This window comes from Diadema antillarum, unplaced genomic scaffold (assembly GCF_040938485.1).
Source record: "Diadema antillarum isolate AM-2024a unplaced genomic scaffold, OU_Dant_1.0 seq00000532_RagTag, whole genome shotgun sequence".
NCBI lineage: Eukaryota > Metazoa > Echinodermata > Echinoidea > Diadematoida > Diadematidae > Diadema > Diadema antillarum.
Genome location: NW_027271483.1, coordinates 1,194,384 through 1,221,856, shown reverse-complemented (window position 1 = coordinate 1,221,856; position 27,473 = coordinate 1,194,384). Strand labels below are relative to the sequence as shown.

The 27,473-nt window shown below is 39.0% G+C and overlaps 1 protein-coding gene across 1 annotated transcript in view; it reads left to right on the top strand.

Moving 5' to 3' along the window:
- LOC139734550 (uncharacterized) overlaps positions 1 to 27,473 on the top strand; it is a 70,463-nt gene that overhangs the window by 33,552 nt on the left and 9,438 nt on the right. Inside the window, exons 27-43 of the mRNA XM_071645324.1 lie at positions 478 to 606; positions 1,370 to 1,504; positions 2,848 to 2,967; positions 3,734 to 4,081; positions 4,758 to 4,873; positions 5,996 to 6,057; positions 7,717 to 7,895; positions 8,374 to 8,427; positions 8,889 to 9,245; positions 11,250 to 11,366; positions 11,637 to 12,011; positions 12,793 to 12,888; positions 13,471 to 13,578; positions 14,581 to 14,940; positions 15,546 to 15,735; positions 20,762 to 21,021; positions 21,752 to 21,891. Of these exons, the coding sequence (XP_071501425.1) occupies positions 478 to 606; positions 1,370 to 1,504; positions 2,848 to 2,967; positions 3,734 to 4,081; positions 4,758 to 4,873; positions 5,996 to 6,057; positions 7,717 to 7,895; positions 8,374 to 8,427; positions 8,889 to 9,245; positions 11,250 to 11,366; positions 11,637 to 12,011; positions 12,793 to 12,888; positions 13,471 to 13,578; positions 14,581 to 14,940; positions 15,546 to 15,735; positions 20,762 to 21,021; positions 21,752 to 21,891 (3,146 nt within the window). The remainder of the gene's footprint in view (positions 1 to 477; positions 607 to 1,369; positions 1,505 to 2,847; positions 2,968 to 3,733; positions 4,082 to 4,757; positions 4,874 to 5,995; positions 6,058 to 7,716; positions 7,896 to 8,373; positions 8,428 to 8,888; positions 9,246 to 11,249; positions 11,367 to 11,636; positions 12,012 to 12,792; positions 12,889 to 13,470; positions 13,579 to 14,580; positions 14,941 to 15,545; positions 15,736 to 20,761; positions 21,022 to 21,751; positions 21,892 to 27,473) is intronic.

Below are 27,473 nucleotides of genomic sequence, written 5' to 3'. Positions count from 1 at the left end.
CTCTTTATTGCTTTTGCATTTACTCTTCAACGCAAAACTAATGGAAGTGAAATGATACTTACTTCTTTTTTTTTTTTGAAAAATGTCCAGTCTAGTAAAGCAATTTTTAAACCCTCTACGTAGTATCCATCTTCCATTCATCCATCTATTCAATCTATCCGGACATCAGTTTATCTGTTTATACATCTGTTATTTGTCTATATGTATCCATATTTTTATCTATCTATATCCTATCTGTCTGTCCCTCTCTCGCTCTGTCCATTCATCTATAAATCTAACTATCAATCAATCAATCAATCAATCAATCAATCAATCAATCAATAAGTCCATCTATCTCTCCACATATATTTCTCTATCTACCTCCATATATCCATCTGTCTATCAATCTATCTTTCTATATATCTATCTAGTAATCTATTAAATCTATCCAAATGTCAATCTATGTATTCATGTATCTCTCCACTCTTTTCTTATCAGGTTCTTCAGAATTCTGCTCCGAAAGTGACTCAGTATCTTGTTCCTCTGGTTTGACGTGTGTTCCCTCTGATTGGGTCTGTGATGGCATAGCTGACTGCCAGGATTCTGCCGATGAATCCTCGTGTACAGGTGGGTCAAACTACAATGAACTGTGTTTGGGTTATTTTTTATGTGAGTCAGGACAACTTCACCGGGTTGGACGACCCTGGATCTTCGCGATGAATAAATGAAGCGGGATCTTTTCGTAATCTATAATTTCAAGTCGATGTCCAGCACTGTCCAGAGGCTTTTTTTTAACAGAGCGATGTCGGATATCATGACACGCGGATCATTTTTAGGTCTTAAAAATCAGCAGTTTTTGTTTGCTGCGCACAACAGTATAACCGTATAGCCAGTAGAATTGAGCAGACATCATAGGAGAAATAAATGCGTTGGTAAACGATGGTTAATTGTTCATGGGTAGAATATCTATGGGGTTCATTCCTGAATGCATGTAAGGGTCCTCAAGCTACCATTAGTGGGATTTACACGTAGGCAGATTAACGGGATGCAAATCTCGAGGATTGGATCGAGATCGTTATCACGCGATTTTGTCTGTTTTCTCTTCGTTTGAACGCTTGTAAAAAAGTCTCGAGATAATTATGATGGATCACTATCGTTCTTCTGCCATTTTGTCTGTTTTTTGTTTGTGTGAACGCTTGCTAAAAAAAAAAAGAATTGTCCCGATATGATCATGATGGATCACGATTGTTATCCCGCTATTTTTTCTGTTTTATATCCGTGTGAACGCTGGTAAGAAACCTCGAGATATGTACGTGTGAATGCGGCCTAATGACGGCCTCGGCAAATTTCGCTCCTGACCTAACCAGCACGCATTCATTCATCTCCCCAGTGCCACTGGACTGCAGAGATGGCTACGCCAGCTGCCAGGCTGTCGCGACCTGCATCCCGTTGCCATGGCAATGTGATGGCATCCCAGACTGCAGCGACCAGACAGACGAGCTGGAAATGTACTGCAATCCAACAGGTGGGTTCACGGCGGCTGGTCCTGATTAAATGCTTGACCCTCCGTAAACAGACACCTCGGAAGGAATGAACAGAGTTCACTCCTGAGGACGGACAGTCAAGCTGTCCGGAACGTCGAGCCTTTTCTCGTCCCTCTCATTGTATTCTCTTCTGGTTCACAGTCCTTTTCAGGACTCGCACATTTCAAGAAAGAATACCTCTACTCTAGCTCACTCTCCATCTCACTTCTCCTTTCTCACCTCTCCCTCTTCAATTATCTACTATCTCCTCTTCCAACAATCCTTTTCAGGACTTACCACATGGTGAACCGTAAACCCAATCTTCGTTATCAACACCACGATGCAAACCTCCATCTTCAAAGATCATCTAAACAGAGTTTGTTAGAATCTCCATCGAATGATCGAGATTTTGGCAAATATTCAATGCAATGTACAGCTCTTCAGAGCTGCTCTTCAGAGCTTGCCCTGAAATTAAGCACATTGATCACAAATATTTGTCACTAATTTTAAGCTTTAAACTTAAACTACAACGACAATAACTTGCGATCGTGTTTGGCAATGATATGGTTATCACACGTATATGGTGTAGTGAGCAAAAAAAAAATGTCTATGTTGGTTTTGCTTCTTTGACTTTGTCAGAGGGACGACTAAAACAGACCGAAATTGACGCAGATGCTTGGCAAAACATGCATGACTGTATCTAAGTTCAGACACTGTTGTGCATATCTCACATACTTTACCTGACTTCGAAATGGCGCGAAAACTTGAGATTCACACATTTACACATCTTTTGCATGACATCCATCATTTCATAGTGCAGTCACTTTTGTATATCAAATTCCGACTTTAATTCCGATGTTTTTATATCACAGTTTGGGATGACGGATGTATTTCTTCACGCTGTGTTGAGAATCACAGGTTGTAAGCCAATTATCAATAAAACACTCATACAGTCAGTTGTGTGCCCGCTTAGATTATGTACAGGTATACACTGTGGTATTATGCCAGATATATTCTGATGCATCTAAAATACACGAGAACAGTAAGTATAATTGGTGGAGACGCGGTGGCATGATGGATAAGACTCCCGACTCCCAATCGGAGGACTGAGTTCGATTACCGCCCCGTGCTTACGTCCTTGGACAAGATATTTTTACCCACAATGTCCCTCTCGACTCAGGTGTATGAATTGGTACCTGGCCACGCTATGGTAATAATAACGGCAGGGCCCTCTTGTAGAGCAGTAGCAAAGCTGAAGAGGCGACCCTGGATAAAGAAGACACTATTATTATCAATAGTCACTCTTATCTTTCTCTATATGTCTGACACTGCACGCAACAATTAGTTGAGTGTAGCAGCAACTTCACCTGTGCCTCTGAAACTCAGTGTGTGTCCCAGAGTGTGGTATGCGACTTCTTTCCGGACTGCGACGATGGTAGCGACGAGACCTCCTGTAACTACACAAGTAAGACTTTTCAATTCGATCCCGATTTCGGCAGCGAAAAAAAAATGTTTCATTCTTATCTTACAATAAGGAGATTCAGAAATCTACCAACGTTTAGTAGTTTGCTGGTTAACTTTCGTCCACTTGGCCTGAAGAAGTCGACAGGAGTGGACGAAATCTAGCCACCAAACTTCTCAAGTTTTCTGCATCATGTTTCATTCTTATTTTCATTGATATTGGCAGAAGTCAGTGATTAGAATATGACATACATAACATGGAAAATAATGTGCTAGTATACGTGTGAGGAACATGCACCATTTCCCCTTTTATATAGCCATCACTCTCTGGATGTATATTCACAACTTTGAATTCAATTGAATGTAAAAGAGCACGGTTTTGTATCATTATGATTCGTGTCTATGTCAGTACAATTTGAATGTGTGAAGAGATGTTCATATCTGACCAAAGTGATAACTCAAAGGAAAGATATTCCGTATGTCTGTATAAGCGACAGTTTACTACAATCACTGCACGCCATTAGCTTGACATCGGATTTTGAAAATCGAAAGTGGGGGAAGAAGAAAGACGGAGTACATGCATCTTAGATGACAGTGAGTAGTGGCAGCTAGCATTGTGCTGTAGCAAGTTAGTCATGGATCCGAGCGATATTGCATGAAAATGAAAAAAAAAAAACCTTTGAATATTCTCCTTGAAGGCTTACAAGCCGACAATTTTGTTAGTCATTAATCTCATCATAAATCAATACGGCGACTTCTCTGATTTGCAGCATTTGAGGAGGCTTTCCTTGAGGCCGGTACACCCCGTCTGATATTTTCGCCTGGTTTCCCGGCGCCCTATCCCACCGACCTGGAGTACGTCTGGCGGGCCACGGCCCCGCCGGCCCACACGATCCTTCTCATCTTCATCGTGTTCGACACGGAGGCGGGAATCGATATCCTTGAGTTGTGGGACGGAGAGCGTAACATCGGCACGAGCACGCTCCTGCTGGAGTGGTCGGGGAGCGACTTGCCAGAGAACGTCACGACCTCCACCAACGACTTGTGGATCTACTTCAACTCCAGTGCCTCCATTACCGGGGATGGCTTCCTAGTAGAACTGCATGCCCTGGCTCCTTGTAAATAAATACGTTTTCTCATTTCAAGTTCAAGTTCAAGTTCATATTTATTCGTTTTTCCACAGTATACAAACATAAATCTCACTTTCTTAAGTGACAAAAACAATGCATACAATTGTACAGAGAAGACAACAATAATAGGGAAAAAATTAACAGTAGCGATACATTGCAATAGTTGCTAAGATAACGAAAATGAAATAGTTTTCAATACATTATGCACTGTGTGAAAAAAACGGAGAGATATTTGAAAATTGAACAAGCAAACAAATCAGCATAAATTATATACCTCGAGTTAACACCATACCAGTTTAGTTCGGAAAGAGCTGCTTCAGGGATTATCTCGTCAAGCTCAAGCGGATACCTAGCCTTTTTTGTCATATGCCTGAAGTGGAGTTAATTATTTCATCAACATTCGTTCCCCCCCCCCCCCAACAAAACTGATAACAAAACTGATAACTTTATTATTACGACCCGCGCAGGTCTTTCAATTCTCAATGTTGGCCACCTTTTGTCGAGTCAATTATTATCATTATTATTATTATTATTATTATTATCATTATTATTATTATTATTACTATTGTCATTGTTATTATTATTATTATCATCATCATCATCATCATCATCATCATCATAACTATTATTATTATTATCATTGTCTCCTTGCCGACCCAAATAGCTGCCGATCCTTTTGTAGCTGTGGGATCGTTTTCCATAGCAGGGACTTTTACCCGAGACCTCGAGGACTCCACGTCTTCTGCCTACCAGACCCTGGCCAGGGGGCTTCTTGATGGGGTAACCACGTGACTACCTTGTCTCTCCCGTTTTCTATTTGTGTTTTGTGTTGTTGTTGTTGTTGCTGTTATTATTATTATTATTATTATTATTATTATTATTATTATTATTATTATTATTATTATTATTATTATTATTTAGTTTCTTTCGAAGTGTGTGCATCAGAAGCAATACGATTCGAAGGGAACTTACACCCGTCAGCCTAATTTAGATTCTGGACTCCTTTGTATGATATCTCTATTCGAGCTGCTTAACCTACATGTTTCAAATCAAGTGAACGCGCGATCCCGTATCACGCCATCACTCGACTTGACTCGTACAGGTTTAGCAGCTCGAATGAGGATATCATCAAAAGAGTCTAGAATCTGGACTACCATCGGCCTGTGACTGCTTGATATTCAATGACTAACCAGAATGTGAAACCCTGAAATAGTCAACCCCTTGTGTGCTTTGCGCGCCTATTGGTACAGAAAATCCCGTAGCATTGTACACACTGTCCAAAAGTCCCCAGCACATAAAGGATTAAAACAAATGACACTTTCAAATGAATTAAAATATCGAGTTTCTGTCAACATTGCAAATTTGCTCTTTCTCTTTTCTCACGAAATTCTCCATTCCTGTACCTTCATGGACATCGGCCTTAGAACTGATAAGATTTGGAATTATCCCTTTCTCAGTCTCAATTGTGACGTTTAAAACAAAACGATGTCCATGAAGAAGTCGTCATGAAGCATATGATAAAGGAGACGAACCTAAAGTGTTTTTGCTTTCTCATAATACCACAATATATAAGTATATGACAACTGTGTAGAAAGCGATTTCGTCAACTTATTTCTCTTTATGTTATTCATTCAGAAATTCAATAAAATCAAATCATAATCATTTAACTGGTCTGTTTTAATTTCACTCTTTGTTTGATATATTATCGTAGTACCATGTGTCATTCTCACATTTCTTTTCATTGAAAATGTATAGTATTATTTTGGTCACGAAGGCTTGCCACATGTAGCAGAATACATACAGATCACATCACAACACAGGATGCTCTCATGAATCTTGTTTGTCTAGTTTTATTCACTTTTGTGTTGTTTTTGTTGTTGTTGTTCTATTCTTATCTCATAGTTTGACAGTGGCCTTGCTGCTTTGGGCAGCGCCTATCTTGGGACTACCGTAAATGGCTTCAGGTTAGACGAAACTTGATCTTTTCCCAAGGAATTGTCAGAAATAGATGTCTGCATATAGAAAGGATGTGGTGATGAATGCTTTCGCTGCCTTTTTATTTCGTTTAATTTGTTGAGGCATCGGCGTTCTTCGGCGCAGATTTTTGTTCTGCTTTTTTTTTTCCAAACTGATCATTATTGACCAGAATTTCGTTACGCTTTTCTCAGTCACCTTCGACTAAAAATGGATGCCTCAGAGGTTGTCTCATTCAGATGCCTTAGTAGGCTTCCCCTTGCGAGGTATCAAATTTTGTCTGAGTGGCTTGGGGAGGATATTGGGCAAATGTACCGAATAAATAGCTTGGAAAATTCCATATGTGTCCCTGGGATCATAAACGATTGCAAAAATGGTATAATGATTTGTTGTGCAACGTTTTCTCTATCAGAATTATACACGTAGAAATTTTCACAATAAACAAAATATAACGTAAAAGATACAGCAATAGATACAGCAAAAATATCAAAGTAAGTTCTGATTCACCAAGGTAGCAGTCAACATGCAAACAGTAAACCTAAGTCAAGATTCAGTGATTTAATTTTTGTTTCTTAATTAAAAAAGAAAACAAGATATAGGCCCTGTTTTGTGAAGAGTTAAAGGTCCTGTTTACCTTTGGGAGCAGTGATTTAAAAAATGTTCAAGATGATGATGATGATAATGATGATGAAAGAGCATTTATATAGCGCCATTTATCTGTAGAAACATTCAAAGGCGCCCAGCTCCCACAAGATATCACATTTGATGCATATGTGTAGGTCAGTTGTATCACAAAACACCCTACAATAAAGAATTTTGCAATAGAAACTAAAATATGAGGAGATATCACTATTTTTTTTTTCAATAAACCGTAACTGTAGACGGTTTAGTCTGGAAACATTTTTATTATAACCATTGTTCACATTCTGTGTATTGACATTCAGTCATTGATATTGATTATACTAATTCAATTTTTTACATTGGTTGTTTCTATCCCTAACTCACATTTTAGACCTATTTTCAAGCATTAATGCTTGGTTTTTATTTCATCTGCAGACGATAAATTAAACCTTTAAATTGATTATATAGTTGGTTTCTATCATAAGTCTATGGTAGCCTGTGTGGTAAGGGAATTTACAATCGATTATATCTTTTGATAAAACGGGGCCACAGCCATACAAAATCCATGTTGTAGATGTTCACTACTTGACGGGGTCTCAGCTTGTGTTCGTTTTTACACCATGCATGTCTATGGTGCAGTTTCCCGCTATCACCACTTCATCTCGTTCGCGTTTTTTTTTTTCTCATAGTGAAGTTATCCTGAAACCTGATTTGTCTTCAAAATGTAGGTGATAGGTGAAAATGTGTAAGTTGAGTTTGACGTTAATCCAACTTTTCGGGATCTTTCCTTCAGCATTCTAGTATAATCCTTTACAAGCTGACTGACAATGACTGAGGTTACATTGATATCTATTAATTCCCCAAATTCCTTGACCTCTTTCGTTAAAACAAAAAGATACTTCTGAAATACCATCTTGAGTTTACCTGTGATACAACGTTTTATCTTGCTCTGCTGCTGTAATTCTCAACGAGGTATAAACTGGGGTCACAATCATTATCTATTCTTCCTTATTGGTTTTCTCCCGTAGGAATGGCAGCATCGACGCCGATTTCAGTGTCTTCCTCGGGAGCCTCCTGGCGGCCAATGACAGCTCAGATCCGCTGGAGACGACAAGGGACATGGTGACCAGCGCCATAGATACGGCCATTCAGGACGGCTCCTTCGCCGGCGTGCCGGTCATACCCGGGTCTACCACTGTGAAAGACGGTGAGGAACTATACGCGTTTTTTTTTTTCTATAAAGACCTATGTATTTAATCAAGAAGTTTACGATGATTGTCAATTAAAGTATTCATTGGTATTTACTCCTCTTCCACAGCAGTAAAGGCCTGTTTCCACCGAGCACGGTAACGACAGTGATTCGGTTTTTTGTTTGTTTGTTTGTTTTTTTGTTTGTTTGTTTGTTTGTTTGTTTGTTTGTTTGTTTGTTTGTTTTTTGCTATGGTGGGCCAAAAGGAACCATGTCTGATTCTGTTACAATATCACTTCCTCGCTAATAATTTTGTTACAAAAATAATCTTCTTCTGTGATTTTGTTACTCTTGATTGTTTGTACCGAATTACTGCTTTTTAACATAACCAGACATGGCTGTTGATACAAAATACACCTCTGCGTTATATGGTCTATATGGAACTGATGTCTAATAATAGCCACTTTTTTCATTCTTTAATTTCTGGTCATTCCAGTTTCTGGAGGAGATATGTTAACCACCAAACCTCCCGCTACCACAAATCCACCAGGTGAGAACAACTGCATTTCATTCTACTAGGACTTCAACATTTTATTAATTGACGTTGTCATCATTACTGTATTTGCAAATACATGAATTGGTAATCATGCATTAGGCATTATAGGTAACGATAGTCACGTGCACCATGATGATTGCTAATTCTGACGTACAAAATACCTGCAATCATGTTTTGAACAGAACCGTTGATAGAAACTTTGTACTTGAGATCTTGGGCCTTTTCCTGTGAGATGGAGGAGTTTCAAAAGGTTCAAAAGTTGAAAGTTCATACTATATAGATTTCGTACATTTAATGATTTACATTGATACTGGTCGGTGATTGGTCATTATGCAATCACGTGACTAATGCGCGCTTCGAGGAATGTAATCTTTTGGAGAAACCTGAAGTACCGCGGGGACGTCAAGTGTAATAATGCACCTCTAAAAAGGCAATATATGTTTGATATTTTACAGATGTCGCAGCAGATATCATGCTGACACCAAATGCCCCATATGTACTCACTTCACCCAACTACACCACGTCACCTGTCTACGCGACGGACCTCAGTATCCGGTGGACAGTTTCGGCACCGGTCGGTTACCGGATCATGGTGCAAACCCTCAACTTCAGCACCGAAGACTTTTACGACTACCTGCGGTTCGGCGAGGGGACTTCCCTCATCACGGAGAGCCTCGTTGCTGCGTTTACCGGAAGTTTTGACCCGCCCGACCTACTCTTACCGGGCCGGTACATGTGGGTGTGGTTCTTCAGCGATTACTCCGTCACGGACCGGGGTTTTAGCATACAGCTTTCAGCCGTACAGGTTGAAGGTAAAAATAATTCATGTCACTGTAAATATGTGGAGAGTTAAATTGTGAAACGAGCTAACTCCGTTCTTGCTAAATTGAGGTATTTGCGATTATAGCAACTATAAAAACAAACAAAAATGATAAGAAAAACGGGATATTCTTAATCATACATTCAAGAATATTCACTGATATGTTACCAGTAAGGAAGCATTGGAAAAGTTTTAATTCGATTTATCTGATGATTGACTTACTTTGAAATGCTTTAAAATGGCACTTGGCCGATTTTTCGATTAAACACTTCATGTTCTCTCTTTTCTTTCTTCCCTAACACAGATAATGGTCTGTTCCTATTCATTCGCAACATCAGTCTTAACTGCTTACATATTTATGAATATTCAGCATACACGTTTTGGGGCTAGTATTCATCTGTACTCTTTCTCAGGAATTTGTTGTGTATGTTGTTTTTCAGCAATGCAAATACTTATCGCCTACGTTTCAAAGCAACGAAAGTATAATGCCTTGCACACGTATTAATTTGAATAGCCCACAAAAGAAAACTTTGTGGAGGACACTCCATGTTCATCCTGTTAATTTATGTTTTCATTTATTCATTCATTCGTTCATTCATATGTCTGTTTATCCATCTTACATATTTATTTATTCATTTGATTATTCATACATTTATTTATTCATTATACCCCCGCCAAACGAAGTTTGAAGGGGGTATATAGGAATCAGCGGACGGTCGGGCGGTCGGTCCGTTGCAAATCTTGCGTCGCGAACTACTTCCTCAGTTTTCAACCGATTCCCATAAAACTTGGCACAGATGTGTGCCTTGGGTTGTAGATGTGCAAGACGTATTTTTTGACAGTACCAAAAAGTACGTTGCCATGGTAACGGCATATTATGGGCAAAAATGGGTACAAATCTTGCGTCGCGAACTCCTCCCACAGTTTTTGATCAAATTTTTTGAAATTAGGTACAGATGTTCATCTGAATATGTTAATGTGCAAGACACATATTTCCGCAGTGGCAAAAAGTGCGTTGCCATGGTAACGGCATGTTATTGGTAAAATATAGGGCAAAATGCTTCATGGCAAAACTGCTTCATCAGTGTTCTTCCAATTCTCATGGAATTCATATTGAATGTTTGTCTTAGGATATAGGTCAGCATGACACATTTCTTGACAGTGACAAAAAGTATGTTGCCATGGTAACAGCTCACATATTATGAGCCAAAATGATGGAAAATTTTGTGTTGCAAACTACTTCCTCAGTTTATGCCCAATTTCCATGAAACTTGGTACAGATGTGTGCCTTTGGTTGTAGATGTGCAAGACGCATTTTTTGACAGTACCCGAAAGTACGTTGCCATGGTAACGGCATATTAATGGCAGAAGATCAAGGAAAGATCTTGCGGATTTAACTACTTCCTCAGTTTTTTGACCAAAGCTTATGAAATGTGGCACACACCTTGATCTTGGTGGGAAGATGTGGAAGACATATTTTTCGGACGTGTCGGAAGCTGCGTTGCCATGGTAACGGCATATAAATGGCAGAAGATCAAGGAAAGATCTTGCGGATTGAACTACTTCCTCTGTATTCGACTGAAGCTCATGAAATGTGGCACACACATTGGTCTTGGTGGGAAGATGTGCAAGACATATTTTTTGGACGTGTCGGAAGCTGCGTTGCCATGGTAACGGCATATTAATGGCGGAAGATCAAAGAAAGATCTTGTGGATTGAACTACTTCCTCAGTTTTTGACAAAAGCTTATGAAATGTGGCACACACAATAGTCTTGGTGGGAAGATGTGCAAGACATATTTTTCGGACGTGTCGGAAGCTGCGTTGCCATGGTAACGGCATTTAAATGGCAGAAGATCAAGGAAAGATCATTCCTTGGGTAAGACTGTCGTCACGGGGCGGGGGTATTAATCACCTTCAGTGATATTTCTAGTTTATTTAGTCATTCATTCATTTAGTTAATCATTTACTTATATTTTTTCCCTGTCATATTTCAGATGGTGAGTGTGGTTCCGATTTCACGTCCTGCTATACTACAGATGTCTGCTACTCCAGCCAGGGTTTGTGTGATGGGAATGGGACGTGTTACCATGGAGACGATGAAATCAATTGCGGTAAGTCCCAAGATATGTTTCCCATTACCTTTAATCACCAACGCCTGTGGGCTAACATGTTTTTGTAGCACATGAACAAATGTCTTTGGTTTACTGTGTGTTGTGCATCAGTGTGTTGAATGTTGGACATAATCTATTCCTTTCACTGCTTAGGGAGTGGAATTATTATTATCCTACTCACAAATATGCATGTCTCATCCCGAGTGTAATCCTACCCTGAATAGGACAATAGCTGTCATATGTGTGTGATTGTCAATTGAATTCGAGCAGATTCTAGTTGCCCTCCGACTGAGGCAATGATCATCAGCGCCGAATCGCCGCTGAACATCACGTCGGACAACTATCCAGATGGCTACGATGACCGCATCCACTGCGTGTGGATCCTGCAGGCTGAGCCGTCGCACTCGCTCGTCATCGACATCGTCGACTTCGACCTCGAGTCCGGGTACGACTTCCTCTACGTGGGTTCCGGCAGCAACCGGTTGCAGACCGACTGCGCGGACGATTGCCTGTACGTTGAGTTGAGTGGAACGTTGACGCCGACCCGCTACTATTTGGGCGAGGCGGCCTGGTTAGATTTCCAGACCGATTTCTCCGTTTCTTCGTCTGGCTTTGTCCTAACAGTGAGGGCGCTCCCCTTTAATGGTAAGTTAAATAAGACACATTTTAACTAAATATTATTTATGATTTGTCAGACTGGGTAACATTTAGTAAAAAAAAAAGAAAGGAAGAAAACGTATGTATGCATAATGTCCCAATTCCTGTGTAAATCTATACCAAATTGGACAAAATAGTATATCATTTACTAAGGTTTGCGACTTATGTTGCTACATCTTAGTCACTCATAGCAGGCCATATCAATACGCAAAATTTAATTTATATTGTGTCATGCCAGGACACTGTGGAGTGCTTGATACATTTGATGACACACTGTCGCGCTTGGATCACCGACAAACCCATCTTCACACCTTGGTGTCTGAACAGATTTGATGATTTGTTTTTTTCAAAAATCGGCGTTTTCACTCAGTCAAGCGTTTAAAATATAACATATTCAAATACTGTAGGTCGATAACAAGCCCTGTAGCAACGTTCTACAGAAAATCTAAAAGGTTTTGTGTTGACAACCTTCATAGAATTTGAAAATTTGACAGGATAAACCTACGCTGTATATCACACAACGTATATAGTTCTCATCCTAACTACCGTTCCCCGCTTTCATAATGATGTAGCTGTAAGCAACAGGTCGCATGAATAGGAATGGAAGCAAACTTGTAGATCAAGGGTATTATATTTGTATCGGATTTTAATCTGTTTGTTTGTTTTGTTGTTTGTTTCTTTGTTTGCTTGTTTGTTTGTTTTGTTCGTTCGTTTGCTTGCTTGTCCTGAGCCAGATCGAATTTTTAAAACACGCTCTTTTCCTGCTCAGACACCGTGCCATGTGGTGCAGACCAGAGGGTGCCGGTCGAAAGCGAGTGTGACGGGGTGATCGACTGTTTCGACAACTCGGACGAGACCGGCTGTGGTGAGTTTATCATCTCCTAGAGTTAAAGACTTACTCGAGTCTTTAATAACCATGCAGAATGAAACATTTAGTGTGCTATAATCGATGCAGAAGACGCATCTATCGATTCTGAGTAACACTAGATAGCCAAAAAAAGATTTAGAAATAATAGTGTATGTTGCAACTGATTGACACATTGCCCTATCTATACATCGACGTAAATAAGCACTGAATTGATCAGTGTTTTAGTTGTAGCCATGATAAAAATCATGGGCATAGGAGGTCGTAGGTTCGAATCCTGATGGAGTATGTACGCCCATGTTTTTTATCATGGCTACTACTAAAACACATGGCTACTAAAAACACAATTCAGTGCGTATTAACGTTGATGTAAGGCAATTTGTCAATCAGTCGCGATGAAAACATCTCGACGGAAGAATGTCATGAATTTGGATAGTGTATGTGTAGTGCGACACGAGGTAGGCTGGATGTATTTTAGGACTATTATCATTTGCACTAACAAGCAGGTTTACGAAGTAATTACCATTATAATAATAATGATCCTTGTTTGCATTACATGAACTTTTTGCGCCAATCACCCAGTTTGCACGAGGAACCAGTTCCAGTGCACCAACGGTATCTGCGTCTCGAGCTCTGCCCGCTGCGACGGCGTCATGGACTGCGAGGATTTCTCCGACGAAGATGACTGCCGTAAGTTGCGTTTATAGTCTCCCTCTCTCTTCCCCCTTCTCTCTCCCTCTCTTTCATCCCCCTCCCCTCTCTCTTTCTCTCTCCAGGGCCGGCTTGGTCATTAAAGTATGTGTGTGTGGGGAGGGGGGAGGGAGGGGGGAAACAGTTGTATATTTCTGGTGCCACTTACGGGTTTCATCAGCAGACAAGAACAAAAACAAAAAAATGGGCCTACAGCACAATTTTTTGGTGCAACTTCTTGGTTTTATCAGTTACCCACGCTTTTCTCAGCGCAATTTTCTGGTACAACTTCCGTTATGAATAGACTGACAAGCAAAAATATGTAAACCCCCCCCCCCCCAAAAAAAAAAAGGCTTTACCACATTTTCCAGGGGAAAAAATGGGGGAGGGGCCCATGTGGTAAGACCTTATGTATTCCTTTGTATTATGACGGTTCGAGTGTACAATTAGTGTCAGGCTTACAAGACATCTTAGTGTCAGAGGTAAAACTACCAGGTTTAAGAAGTAAATATGCCAGAAGTGAATGTGAGTTTTCTGCCATCGCACCAAATTCGATTTAAGAATACAAATGAAGTAAATGTCAGAGCTCAAGTTCTTCAAAGTCCTAATAAGAATGGAATTTTGTTTTAGCTTGTTGAGACGTTGGAAACAATAATATGATACAGGATGATATTTGTGTTCGGTTTTCAATGACTTATTAGCTCTTGAAAAACACCTGATATCTTTACCTCTTGGGAAATACAATATCTCTAAAGATTAAAGGTACGATATTCAAATGTAAGCAACGCAGGGTAGCTTGATCCTCGTTTGAGCTGCAAAGTGGGATTTCTGTTTTTGTTGTACACAACCTGGGTTCTTAGAGGTGTATAATAATTGTGACGTTTGTACTCTAATGTGGCGAAGAGAAGATCTAACTAACAGTCATCGTGGTTATGGCGGTTTTCCAATTTCATGTTTTGTTACGATACACCACAACTTTATCTTCTGCTGAATTCCCTGCAGCGCAATGCCGACCGATTCCCGAGAACACGTGTCAAGAGTTGCTGAGCTACGGCAGGACCTACTATCCGAACCTCGCGGCATCCGACGAGGACCAGGCCCTGGCGACTTACGGCGCAGTCGCCAACGCGTCCGCCGCCTGCCACGAGTGGGCCGATCGCTTCTTCTGCGCCGTTTACTTCCCACAGTGCTTCCACAACGGACCCACGCAGCGGCCCTGCCGCCGCGCCTGCGAGGAGATTAGAGAAGCGTGCTCCGGCGTCCTCGCGAGCTCCGAGGAAACCGAGTGGGATATCTCGTGTGATCAGTTCTCGAACGAGCAGCCGATAGGAGATGAGCTCTTCTGCCGGGGACCCGAAGGAGGTGAGACGGGCGGCTGCGGCCGTGGTGTCATGATAGTTAGTGTCATGTAACGAGTAGTTTGCAGGCACCAACTGGGCCCCGTTTCATAAAACTTGTTATCAATAACAAGTTATGATAGCTGTTATAAGCTACTGAAATTCTTGCATCTGATTGGCTGACAGCAAATTTGACATAGAAATGTGGTAGTTGCTATTGATAACAAGCTTTATGAAACCGGACCCTGGTCTAGTGTAGAGTGTGCTTTTACGAAGTAAAGTGTATCCATAACATCATTTCCCTAATTTCAACAGTTATATAGTTGTTAGAGCTCGACTCTAATATTTGATTTTGCTATTTCAGCTAATCACCAATCAGCTTAGATGTACACTATAGTTGGGCAAGACAGACAAACATATTTATTCATTAGGAATAGGTGATACATATCATTTCCTTAATTTCAACAGTTAGGTGTTAGTGCCCGACTCTGAACTATAATTTTTAATGATGCCATTTCAGCTAATCATCAATCAGCCTAGATGTACACTAAGATTATGCGAGACAGACAAACGCACTTATTCATTAGAAATACGTGAGATATAATATATATATATATTTCCTCACCACAGACATTACCAACTCGTCCATCTGCGGCACGCGACCCGTTTTCACCCAGCGACAAGACAGAATTGTTGGTGGGGTGGACTCTAACTTGGGCGAGTGGCCTTGGATCGGTTCGCTGCGGCGTGGCACCGCCATCCACCAGTGTGGCGCATCTCTAATTAATGAAGAATGGGCCATCACCGCCGCCCACTGTGTGTAAGTACATCCAGCATCTTCCAGTATCCAGCATCTTCCAGCATCTTCCAGCAATATCCCTTAATTTTTCTGTAGTAAATAAAATCAGAGGACGTGGTTTTTGGAAATTTAATACATCTCTTTTACAAGATGAAACATATGTTGAACAGATTCGTAATTGTATTAAAGAAACTAAAACTTTATATTTTGAAATTTTAGACCCAAATACTTTTTGGGATTTTTTGAAATGTCAAATGAGATCTTTGACTCTTAGATACTCTATTCAGAAAGCAAAACAGAATAAGAAATATGAAAATGATTGCTTGAGAAAATAGGTAATTTAGAATCTGATTATGTTCTTAATCCTTGTGATTCTCTGGCCCAACAGATAAAATGTTACAGAGATGATTTAAATGTTTTGTATGAAAAGAAAACTCAGGGTGTCATTATTAGATCCAGAGCAAACTGGGTCGAGAATGGTGAAAAGAACACTCGATATTTTTTGAATTTGGAGAAAAGGAATCAGAGACAAAAACTTATTACCAAACTTTACAATGATAATGGTGAACTTGTTTCATCGACAAAAGATATTTTAAACACTGTCAAAGATTATTATAAGTTGATTTACACGTCGTGTAATCCTCCTACTGTAGAGTTTGAACATTTGTTACCTAGAGACACTCAGGAAATTAAATTGTCTGAAAATTTAAAAGAAAAATGTGAAGGTTTGATCACACTCAATGAATGTCTACACAGTCTTAAAACTATGAAGAATAATAAAACTCCAGGAACTGACGGCTTCCCGTGTGAATTTTACAAATTCTTTTTTACAGATCTTGGAGAAATGTTACTTAATAGTTTCAATTTCTCTTTTACTTCAGGCAAATTATCCCTGGACCAAAGGAGAGCAATCATTAATCTTATTCCAAAAAAAAATCAGGATTTACTTTTTTTGAAGAATTGGCGGCCCATATCTATTCTGAATACTGATTACAAGCTTTTGGCAAAATGTCTTGCCCAAAGGTTAAAGAAAGTGTTGTCTGATATAATAAGTTGTGATCAAACCGGTTTTATGAAGGGGCGATTCATTGGTGAAAATATTAGACTGGCATTAGACATGATTGACTGTGAAGCTACTGGTTTTATGCTGTTAGCAGATATAGAAAAGGCATTCGATAAACTGGAATGGTCATATATGTTTCAAGCCTTAAGATACTTTAACTTTGGAGATGATTTGATCTCCTGGGTGCAAATTTTGTATACTGATATTCATTCTTGTGTTTTAAATAATGGTCATGCCTCTGAGTTCTTTAATCTTACGCGAGGTGTGCGCCAAGGATGCCCCCTTAGCCCGTTACTGTTTATAATCTGCAATGAAATAATGAGTATATGGATTAAAAGAGACGATAACGTTAAAGGGATCATAATCAATGATGTTGAAATAAAGATAAGTATGTATGCTGATGATACAACATTTTATGTTCAAGACACAAACTCTCTTGCCAGAATTATGTATATTATAAATCAACTGAAAATATATTCTGGCTTGTGTATTAACCGCAACAAATCAGATGTTATTGCTTTAGGATATTACAAAGCCCATCCTCCAGATGTATCCTTTTTGGGTTTCACATATTCACCAGGGCCTTATCGCCTTTTGGGTATACGTTTTACTACAAACCCAAATGACTTATTTGAACTCAATTTTAAGCCTAAAATGGAATTACTGAAAAGAATTTTTAGAGTTTGGGCTCCTAGAAATTTAACCCCAATAGGTAAGATTACTCTTGTTAAATCTCTCGGTATATCTCAATTAGTATTTTTATTCTCTGTTCTTCCAAAGCCTCCAGATGATTTCATAAAAGAAATTGAGTCTGTTATATATTCATTTATATGGAGCAAGAAGCCAGATAAGATCAAACGTAAAATTATTATTGGAGATTATAGTGAGGGAGGACTACGAATGATACACATTCAGTCAATGATTGTTGGTCTTAAAACCGCATGGGTAAAACGCTTTTTAAACCCTGATAGTAGGGGTAGCTGGAAATGCTTTTTTGACTTGTCAATGAAAGATCTCGGTGGAGACTTATTTTGGATTTGTAATCTTGATTGCAAGGATATGATTAATCAGGTCGGAAATATATTCATACGAGAAATTCTTGTCTGCTGGAGTAATTTAGTTTTTTCTCAGAACCCTCCTGACAGATATATTCATAATCAGGTTATATGGAATAATTCTTGCATTAGAATTAATGGAAAAGTTGTTATTAAGCATAATTGGATAAATAAAGGTATTACGAGAATTTATCATATTTTGAATGAACAGGGTAATTTTCTTTCATTTTCACAATTTAGAAATAAATATGAAATTCAATGCAATTTTTTGGATTTTTTTTCCATCATATCTGCAATTCCTCTTAACTGGAAAAATCTTGTTAAAAAACCTCAAACTCAAGATAAAAATTATCAAGAAGAACTGATTCTTGAAATTAAGAAAGCTCCTAAAGTATGTAGATTTATTCATAGAAAATGCGTAGATAATTTTCGTGAAGTTCCAAAATCACAAGAAAAATGGAATTCAATTTTGATAGAACCAGTCACTGACTGGGAAAAAATCTATCTCATTCCTTTTAAAAGTTCATTGTCGACAAAATTGCGTTATTTTCAGTTCAAGATTCTACACAACATCCTCGGGGTGAATAAACTGCTAAAACGAATTGGTTTGTCAGATTCTGATTTATGTACCTTTTGTTTAGATACAACCGAGACAATTACACATTTGTTCTGGGAGTGCCCTTATACTCAACGTTTTTTGAGAGAGTTCCAAAGACAAGTTTTGAAAGATGAAGTTATTCTCACATTTAACGATTTCATATTTGGAATCTTAAATGGTCCTTTCACTACATTGAATTCTGTTTTTTTATATGCCAAATATTACATATTCGCCACAAGATGTAAGAACGGTACATTATCTTTGGCGTTATTTCAAAAAGCTTTGAAACATTATTGTGAAATTGAAGAAATTATATATCTAAAACAAGGTAAAATCACTGTGTTTTTAGATAAATGGAGACATGTTCAACTTATTTGAACTGTCTGATGTTGTTTCGTTACAGTGTATTTCATGTTTCTTGATGATTCAAGGATGGGGCTGATGCAACACTTTCATTTGGTTCGTAGTCAAATATATGGAGGTATTTTCTCTCGGAAACTGGTAACATTCGATTTTGTTTGTAGAAAATAATTCCATACTTGGAATCAACCTTGCATACATTTAGTTGTTGCAACGTCAGGTGGATATTGACGTGTTTACGGGTTGCCTGGAGCAACCTTTGCCGGGGAGGTATGCATGAAAATAGTTTAAAGGTCTATGTACCCGCGAGTTTCTTTTAACGTTGTTATGATGTAATTTTATTTATGCATGCTTTCGGGCAGGGTATGGCAACCCGGTGGCTTTCTAGGAGCCTACCTGGGTGTGGCGTGTGTAATGTAAATGTATACACTGTACATACTTTCGGGCAGGGTGCATCCTTGGCGTTCCAATGGCTTGCCGGAAGTCCGCTGGGGGCCTGCCAGAGCGTGGGGACGGCGGGTGAATTTTGTATGCTAATTTCTAGATTTTCTGTCCATGGGGCCTATTAGTATTTACGAATTTCCTTTTATTAGCTGTACATTGCAACGTGGCTGTGCGTGGCCCTGTCGCTGTGCTCAAGTGTTACACTTGTGTACGGCGGCGGGGCTGTGTGTAGTCAATTGCAATGGTCCTGTGGAAGTTATTCAATGTGCACTCGTCGTCGCCATGTCGGGCGGGCCTGGGCGGGCTTTCGGACTGCCAAAAGTTATTTTATCCTATTTTCGCATTCTCGCATGTACGACCCTTTATAGTATGTTTTTAGTAAGAAGATATTTAAATATTTGAAAAAAAAGTATAAAAACACAGATATGTGTTTAAATTGTTTGTATCAAAGAAATGTTTTTGTGTTGAAGTAATAACTTTGTAATTCATTTATCCTCTGTAAAATTATGTTGCTTCGAGAAATCAATAAATTCTATCATTTGAAAAAAAAAAAAATCTTCCAGTAGGAGGGCATTTCATGAAGCGTTTTGTCAGATAATTGTTGTGACAAAATGTTATAAGCTAGTGAAATCCTTGCATCTAATTGGCTGACAGCAAGTTTGTCCGACAAATTTGACGGACAAAACGCTTCATGAAATGCTCCCTGCGTGTTGGCAAATATCTATATTTCGCGCGATAAAAGAGGAAAGGTTTTCCGTCTATTCACAAATGGCAAGCACTTCAAAATTCAGTGATTTAGATAGTGTGTTACGACATTATCGTTTCGTAAAGATGAAAGAACATTCATGTACTTGACTGCGCTCATAAACTCTACGACCTGTAAAGAGATGTCTAACCCCCCAAAAACTTGTGGCGATTCATGTGAGCATACTTTGTGCGTAAAAAATGGTTGTTTATACCAAGGAGGGATAACTCTTTGCTTATCCCCCTTCCCCGTCACATGATACTGTATTGAGCACCATCTTCCCTCCGTTGGGGACTGCTGCATTTGGACTAAAAATTGTCATGATGTCATGACAGATCATTACCCTCTAGTTATACGAAATACTGCCCGGTCAACTTGAACAACCGGGCAACAAAGCAACACACCCACTCCCACTGGTGTAGCTGGTTTTGCTCACATCGATGTTCCCTCAACTTGTTGGCTAAATTATTCTTTAGCGCTTGAATCCATTATTATCATCATCAGCACTCAGCTAGGGACGGCTCAAGTGTTTCTTGAAAACCGGAATGGCAAAATTTGTAAAGTTCCAGGTGCTTCAAAAGAAGGGATATTTGTCCAGTCTTAGCAAGCCGGGCTGACTTCTCAATGTGAAATAGGATGAGAGGGTTCTGCTGTAGACCATTTATGTTGCTTGACTTGTAGAGGCTCTGAGTCATAATAACTTAAATGTCGTGCTGAAACCATTTTGATTAATTCTGCGACGGCCGCATAATAGCTTACTTGCACTTCCCATACCTTACCAGTGGAGCCTTTAACACGTTGACGGTAGGAGACATCGAAATCTCCATAGAGACCGCGTACCACCACGTGACATCAATTGAGATCATCTCGCATCCCGACTTCACCAACGTTGCCGGGGGCGACGACATCGCTCTCCTCCGACTTATCGACCCCGTGCCGGAGTTCGACGACTACGTGAGACCCATCTGCCTGGCGACGATCGGTGATGAGATCGAGAACTACAAGACCTGCTACGTGGCTGGTTGGGGTGCAGTGATAGAAGGTGGGTAGGAGAAAGCGGCTGGTGGGGGTGGTGGTGATGGGTGCACGGGTTGGGGTCGGGGGAGTTCTGGTGGGGCGTTGAGTGGTAGTTCACCTGTACAATATTTCCCCGTGTATGGATGAAATAGAGTAGAAAAGAGGTCGGCATGAACGAAAATCTCCGGACTCATCATGTATTCTCGTAATTCCACATTTTTAAAAAACTTGAATGTGGCTTCATAATTTTTATCTTCAAGAAAATCAGCAGTTCTCATGTCATGAGGATTCGAAACAAATGTATCATAATACATGATGCGAACTTCTGTCAATTTGAAAAAAAACCCCAACAACATGTAATTAAATGAAGAAATTATGATTCATGAGTCAACATATTCCGTTATCTCGTGCTGTTTTACTGAAATTGTGCATTGCCGGACGCGGTGATATCAGAGATCTTGTTTACAGTTTAGTCAATGAACTGCCTCTTTTGAAAAGAAGAACAGTGTGCCAAACACGGCGAGTTTGAGGATGGGTATACAAGTGGTAGGATTTTGTTCTTGTTCTTGTTGACTGTTGTCCTTGTTCATTTCCAATCATTTTGTCATAAGGAGGTTTGTTTACATGATTATGGCATGTTTTGTCAGCCTGAGAAAATGGATGTAAAGGGAAAACTGGAGCATATAACATCAATGATTATCGTGCGGTGCCATGACCGGCTTTTTTGTTTTATTCTTTTGGTCATGCTCTTATAGGAGGCGGTACTGTGGACGCTCTCCAACAAGCCGTGGTTGGGTTGATCCCCGATAGCGACTGCGCCATCGCTTACCCAGAGTTCCGGGCAGACTCCATGATATGTGCCGGCTACCAGGCTGGAGGAGTCGATACTTGCAGTGTGAGTCATTTTTTTTTCTTTATTTACCCTTTCTTTGCCAATGAGTCCAATTTGTACAAATTTCACACATATATCAATGGACAGGAAAATTATATGGCATGCACAGGGTTAATTTGTTTAGTTGCGTGTGTTTTTTTTTTTTTGTGTGTGTGCATGATTTTAATCTATGGGCGAGTTTCTCAATAGTGTGTAGAATCTCTCTTTTCTCTCTATAGCTCTTTTCGTCTGCACGTGTTATATGTTTGTCAGCAGCAGATTATAGTCTGTCAAGGTGTATTACTGTGTGCAGCCAAGTCGTCTTGAATATGTTCCCTTCTCCCAGTCTTTGCCTGTCTGTCTGTCTGTCTGTCTGTGTATCTCTCCGTCTTATATTATCACTTAGGCCATACACAATGCCGGTTCTCTTCACTTATTCATCACTCTCAGTATATGTTCATCTAGCCTGATTTCATTATCTCCCTATCTTTCTCGTGCTATCTTTTCATCTTCAAGGTAACAAGATAGGATACCTCAAACAAAAGTTGATTATATGTATATATATGGGCCGTGACGCGAGAAAAGGGCCCTTAGGCCGTAAAATACCGAAATTGAGTTTTCACCGCCACATTGAAGAGCGAGTTCTGACGTATCTAAATATGCAATCCGTTTTCTGAAATTCCAATCCTAAGTGCCCTAATTATGAAATTTAAAAAAGCATGTTTTGCCCAAATCCTGCCACTTTTTAACGCGTTTATGCATGCGCGCGCGTAAGTCATTGGACGGGGAACACTGTGCCCCTTTAACAGCTCATAGTCCCACAGTTTGGGTCCGTTACTCATCAAAGTTGGAATCTTTCCCCCAAGTCTTGTCATGGATGATATGATGTAAAACTTAAGTATTCTTATGAAATCATCGTTGCCATGACAACCACAAAAATAAGAGTTGCATTTCAAATTCTAAACGAATTTGGGCTTTCAGTATAAAACACGCGTAGAGAAACATGTCGTTGGATATGGTAACAGAATGTATCCGATTGAGAAGTGGACGTGTGCGTGTGTGTGTACTTGTGTGTTACTTACGTGTATGTACAATGAAGATTTGTGTGTCTGTCTGTTTGTGTTTGAGTGTGTGTAGGCTTGTGTGTGAGTGAGACAGGAAGATGATAAGAGACCATGTTTTTGTCGTGAGTGTCTAATGTAAACTATACAGTCATGCAAGTTTAACGCTTGTGTTGGATTGTATGTTAAGCCATCATTGTGTTCTCTAGCCTGTGAAAGTGGGTGTGTGTATGTATGTGTGTACTTCTGTGTGAACTTGCGCGTATGTATATTGTATGTTTATGTGTCTGTCTGTCTGTGTTTGAGTGTGTGTATGTGTGTGCTGAGACAGGAAGAGGATAAGGGACCATGTTGTTTGTCTTGCATGTTTGAACACATGTAAATAACGTTTGAATGTGTTTGAATGTATATCAAGCCATTATTGTGTTCCTCTGCATGTGAAAAGGTCTATAAACAAGCTTTATATTCTAAAAAGTTGCATGCATGAGTGTTTGGCTAGGTGTGTGATATAGCTGTAATACGAACAGGGCCATGGTTAAAAATGAATGCAGCAATATTTGTGCAGGCCTAACGGAACATCCCGGCACTGTTACACATACAAGATATAATGTGTTTTTGCAAAATATGCAATCTAAATGTAGCAAATGTGCGGATTTTATACTTGCAATATAGGATGGAATTAAACCTATTTTAACCCTTCTTTTACAATTACATTACAAAATTAAACTAGAATTATGTCACTGGGGTAAGAGTACTCCAATTATACATTCATTCATTCATTCAACATAGGCCTACATGTGCAAAAACACACACGCATACACACCTATGTACAAAGAAGTACCGGTACACAGCATGCACTATGCAAACAAAACTGTAACATACATATTCACACATACTTCCAAGACAGTATCAAAATGAACATGAAAAAGAATACATAAAGAATTGTAGGCACATGCTCCATATGGAATTTGTTGGAGTAAAGAGTTATTGCACTTGCAACACTTTAATCTCTTCTCCTACCACTTAATGGATCTCAACTCCATCAAAGACAATGCATGATGCAGTGTAGATAATTCAATTCAATTCCTTTTTCTTCATATTTCTTTTTCCAACAAAACACAACACAGAATAAATCAGGAACTATATCATTAACGTATACATTCGACTTCGCAGAGGATAAATGATACAGATAAAGATATATGCATGCATACTGGCAAAAAAAAAATACAGTTATGTTTCAACTGAGAAAAAAAAAGAATTGAGAGGTCCACTAAAAAGCAAGCTTGTGTATTGTGAACCACTCAAAGAAAAATGTTATGAAATACTTATTTGCAAATAAGGGACACGACGTGACAGAATAGATGGAAAGAATGGAAGAAAGAAAAAAGAGAATGTCTCCACACTGAACAATTTACATGGAACTCCAGAAAGATGGATGCAACTTCCACCAAGAGCAGATACAGAATGAAGTAGTCTAAAAGTAAAATTCAATAGATAAAGTAATGGAATTCAACTATGTACCCTAATTGTCTTGTATAATTGTACTAAAAACTATGTGTCGATATACTGTTTTGTCATATTCAAATGACTGTAAATGACATGTACATACTCATATCTGATGTAACGGAATTAAGCAGAAATAAATCAAATCAAATCAAATCAAATTGTTCCCATTGCTATATGAAAACTGAGGTAATGTTAACATCTGTTCCCTGAAAAATGAAAAAAACAAACAAACATATAACTCTTAATCATGTCATGTTGCCATACCCCCTAAGAAAGAGTAAAACATCTACTCACGAAAAAGATCCAGTGATTCTCAAGTGGAAAGTTTTAAGTGAGATTTCTGTTGGTTTCCATGCTTCCCATACCCTGATGAAATTACAGTAATCACGTTACATTAATATCAGCCCAAGCTCAGCTACAAGTGAAGAATAGTAAGTCATCATATGTATCCTTTTTTCCCCCTGATATTAGACACAGAAAAACAGAAAAGAAGAAACATGTATGTCAACTGCTTCAGGATGAGGCTAGCTACATACAAGTTTTTCTCTCTTGGGCTCACTAAAAAGACTGAATTTCACATTGATATCGACCACAGTCTACTAATACATGAGCTAATTAAATCACAATATCATTTGCACATTATTGGTAAGCTGACAGCAAAACAGTGGAAGTGAAGAGGAAACTTCTATGCTTATAACTTTTTTGAACAAGTCAACTGTGAATACTTGCAATTGCATAGTGCCATTTATAAACACATGTCAACAAAAGACAATACATAAAGGATATTGTAACTACTGGAAGAAAACCTAAGAATGTTAAGTTATCTGAAGATGCATTTGAAATTGTTACCCGTAAATTCATAGCAGAGTACTGATATGCCATGAGTATTGATAGTTTTCCACAGCTAGCAGTGTCTTGAGGGCATGATAATCACACCTGCCTTCTCGCCAACGACATTCATTATAGGGTGGAATTTTTTTTTGGCTAAACCAGCTGTACTCAAGTACATTTGTAGATTATGATAATGTGCAGTATATACTCAGTATGCTGCATACATGCATGGGGCAAAACATATTGTCATCCATGATCCAAGATTCCAAACCAAAGGGCAATACCAGTATCTGCTCTAAGAGTGAAATACAGTAGGAAACATAAAGTGGAGAAGTATGCCAATAAGTTGAGGATGACACTTCATAGCTCTATCACGAGGCCTCAGTCTCTCGGACTGGGGGCAAGTGACATCTTGGAAGAGGAAAGGTCTGATGTGCTTGAAGATATTCATAGCGCTCTGTCGAGTGTTGATCCAGTAGATATCAGCCTGGATGGGTAACTGCTTGTTTTGAGGAACCATTCCAACTGTCTTGAGTAAACCCAATTATAGTTTTTCTTCTTTTTTTCGTTATCCCAGAGGTGTTCCCTCACACAAACAATCAGCCTTGCTGAACATGGTAGAAGTGAAAGTACGAAAACTTTCTGATTTCAGACAGCTCCCTGTAAACGGGACAGGTACGCTTTCCAGTCTTACAATTGCCAACCCCACCAGAATCGTGAAGGAAGATGACTTGTCCACGACTTTTGAAACTGTTGAAAACTCCTCAAGGCTGTCACAGTCAGACCTGAAAATTATGAATATTTTGAATGTTAATATTATTCTATTTCTTTGAAGGTTTAAGGTCATACTCAATATTAGAGTGTCATTGCAGAAGAAAATGAACCATGCAGGTTACAGAAATGGAATAATTATTAAAACAGATTAAATTAGATTTGAAATGTAAACTCAAGGAATTAAGTTTAGTTCTATACCTCATCAGCCAGTGCAAGATGCATCTTAATACAAAGCATATTATGCAATTACCAAAAATACGTTATGACTGTATGATTATGTCTTCTGACTTGGTTCACAGATCCAGGTATTCATAGTAAATGAAAAGGATAGGCCATAATAAATTATCTTTTTTTTTTTTAATTCAAATTATAGTTATAGTTCTACTTTACAGTCATAAGATTGTTACTAAACTCAACATTCGATACTATTAATGCAATTAGCTGATGCACAGCACAATACAAACCTGCAATTAGCTGTTTGCTCCTGCCAAATTCTTTATCTACCAGACACCAAGTACGTCTCCTCTCCATCTGATGGTTCTGTTCCAGTTCTGTGTGCAGCCCAGGGTTGTCTGCTTGTTCAGGAATAATAGCACAGCCAAGTTTTTATTCTGCCCTGAAATATGAGAACAAATGCTTAGTCTGATTAATGTGGGTTTGAAAGGTGGACTGTACAGTGGGATTTTTCAAATCAAAATAGTAGTATAGATGCCAACTTTGTGGACTGTTGTTGTCTTCTCCCAGTGATGTATTACAACAATTATTTATTTCAATTGGAAAGAAAGAAAAAGAAGAAATGAATACCGGTACTACATCCAATGATCAGAGATGACAGGTGAAAGAACCTTCACAGTCACTAAATCATTAGAGTCTACATGACATCTGGAGAATAATCTCCCCTTGACATTTAGACAGTGAGTACCTACCCATAAACTCCTATAACAATTAATGCTCTGAAGTATATGTTGACAATGAACACTTATTATGAATAGGCCTAATTCTACAGTACCAGAATAACCAATGTAATGCCATGGTAATAGTGTGTCGATGAGATGTCTTTGTAACCAAAGTTTAGCACTTAGAGTCTTTTGTGGAAAATATGAGAGAACTGATTTTGTCTTTTGGGCTTGCCCTATGATACTTCAGCCTCATAAAGGTTCCTACTGGTTAGTACGCTGTCGCTAAGATGATACATGTATAGAACAACCCGGTATTTAATAATTATCAAGACTATTAATAGGTATTAAGACCTAGTTTGATTTACCAATGTAGAATTCAGTTATGCAGTATAACTGTCAAGGAACAAATGTAGTTGTAGAACTATCTTGCTGACAATGACATTACACAAATGTCACAATCTCAAGTAGGCCCAATCTTGTTTGCCTTTGGGTGCAGAAACCTAACGTTACACTTGAACAAGTCAGACAAATAAGC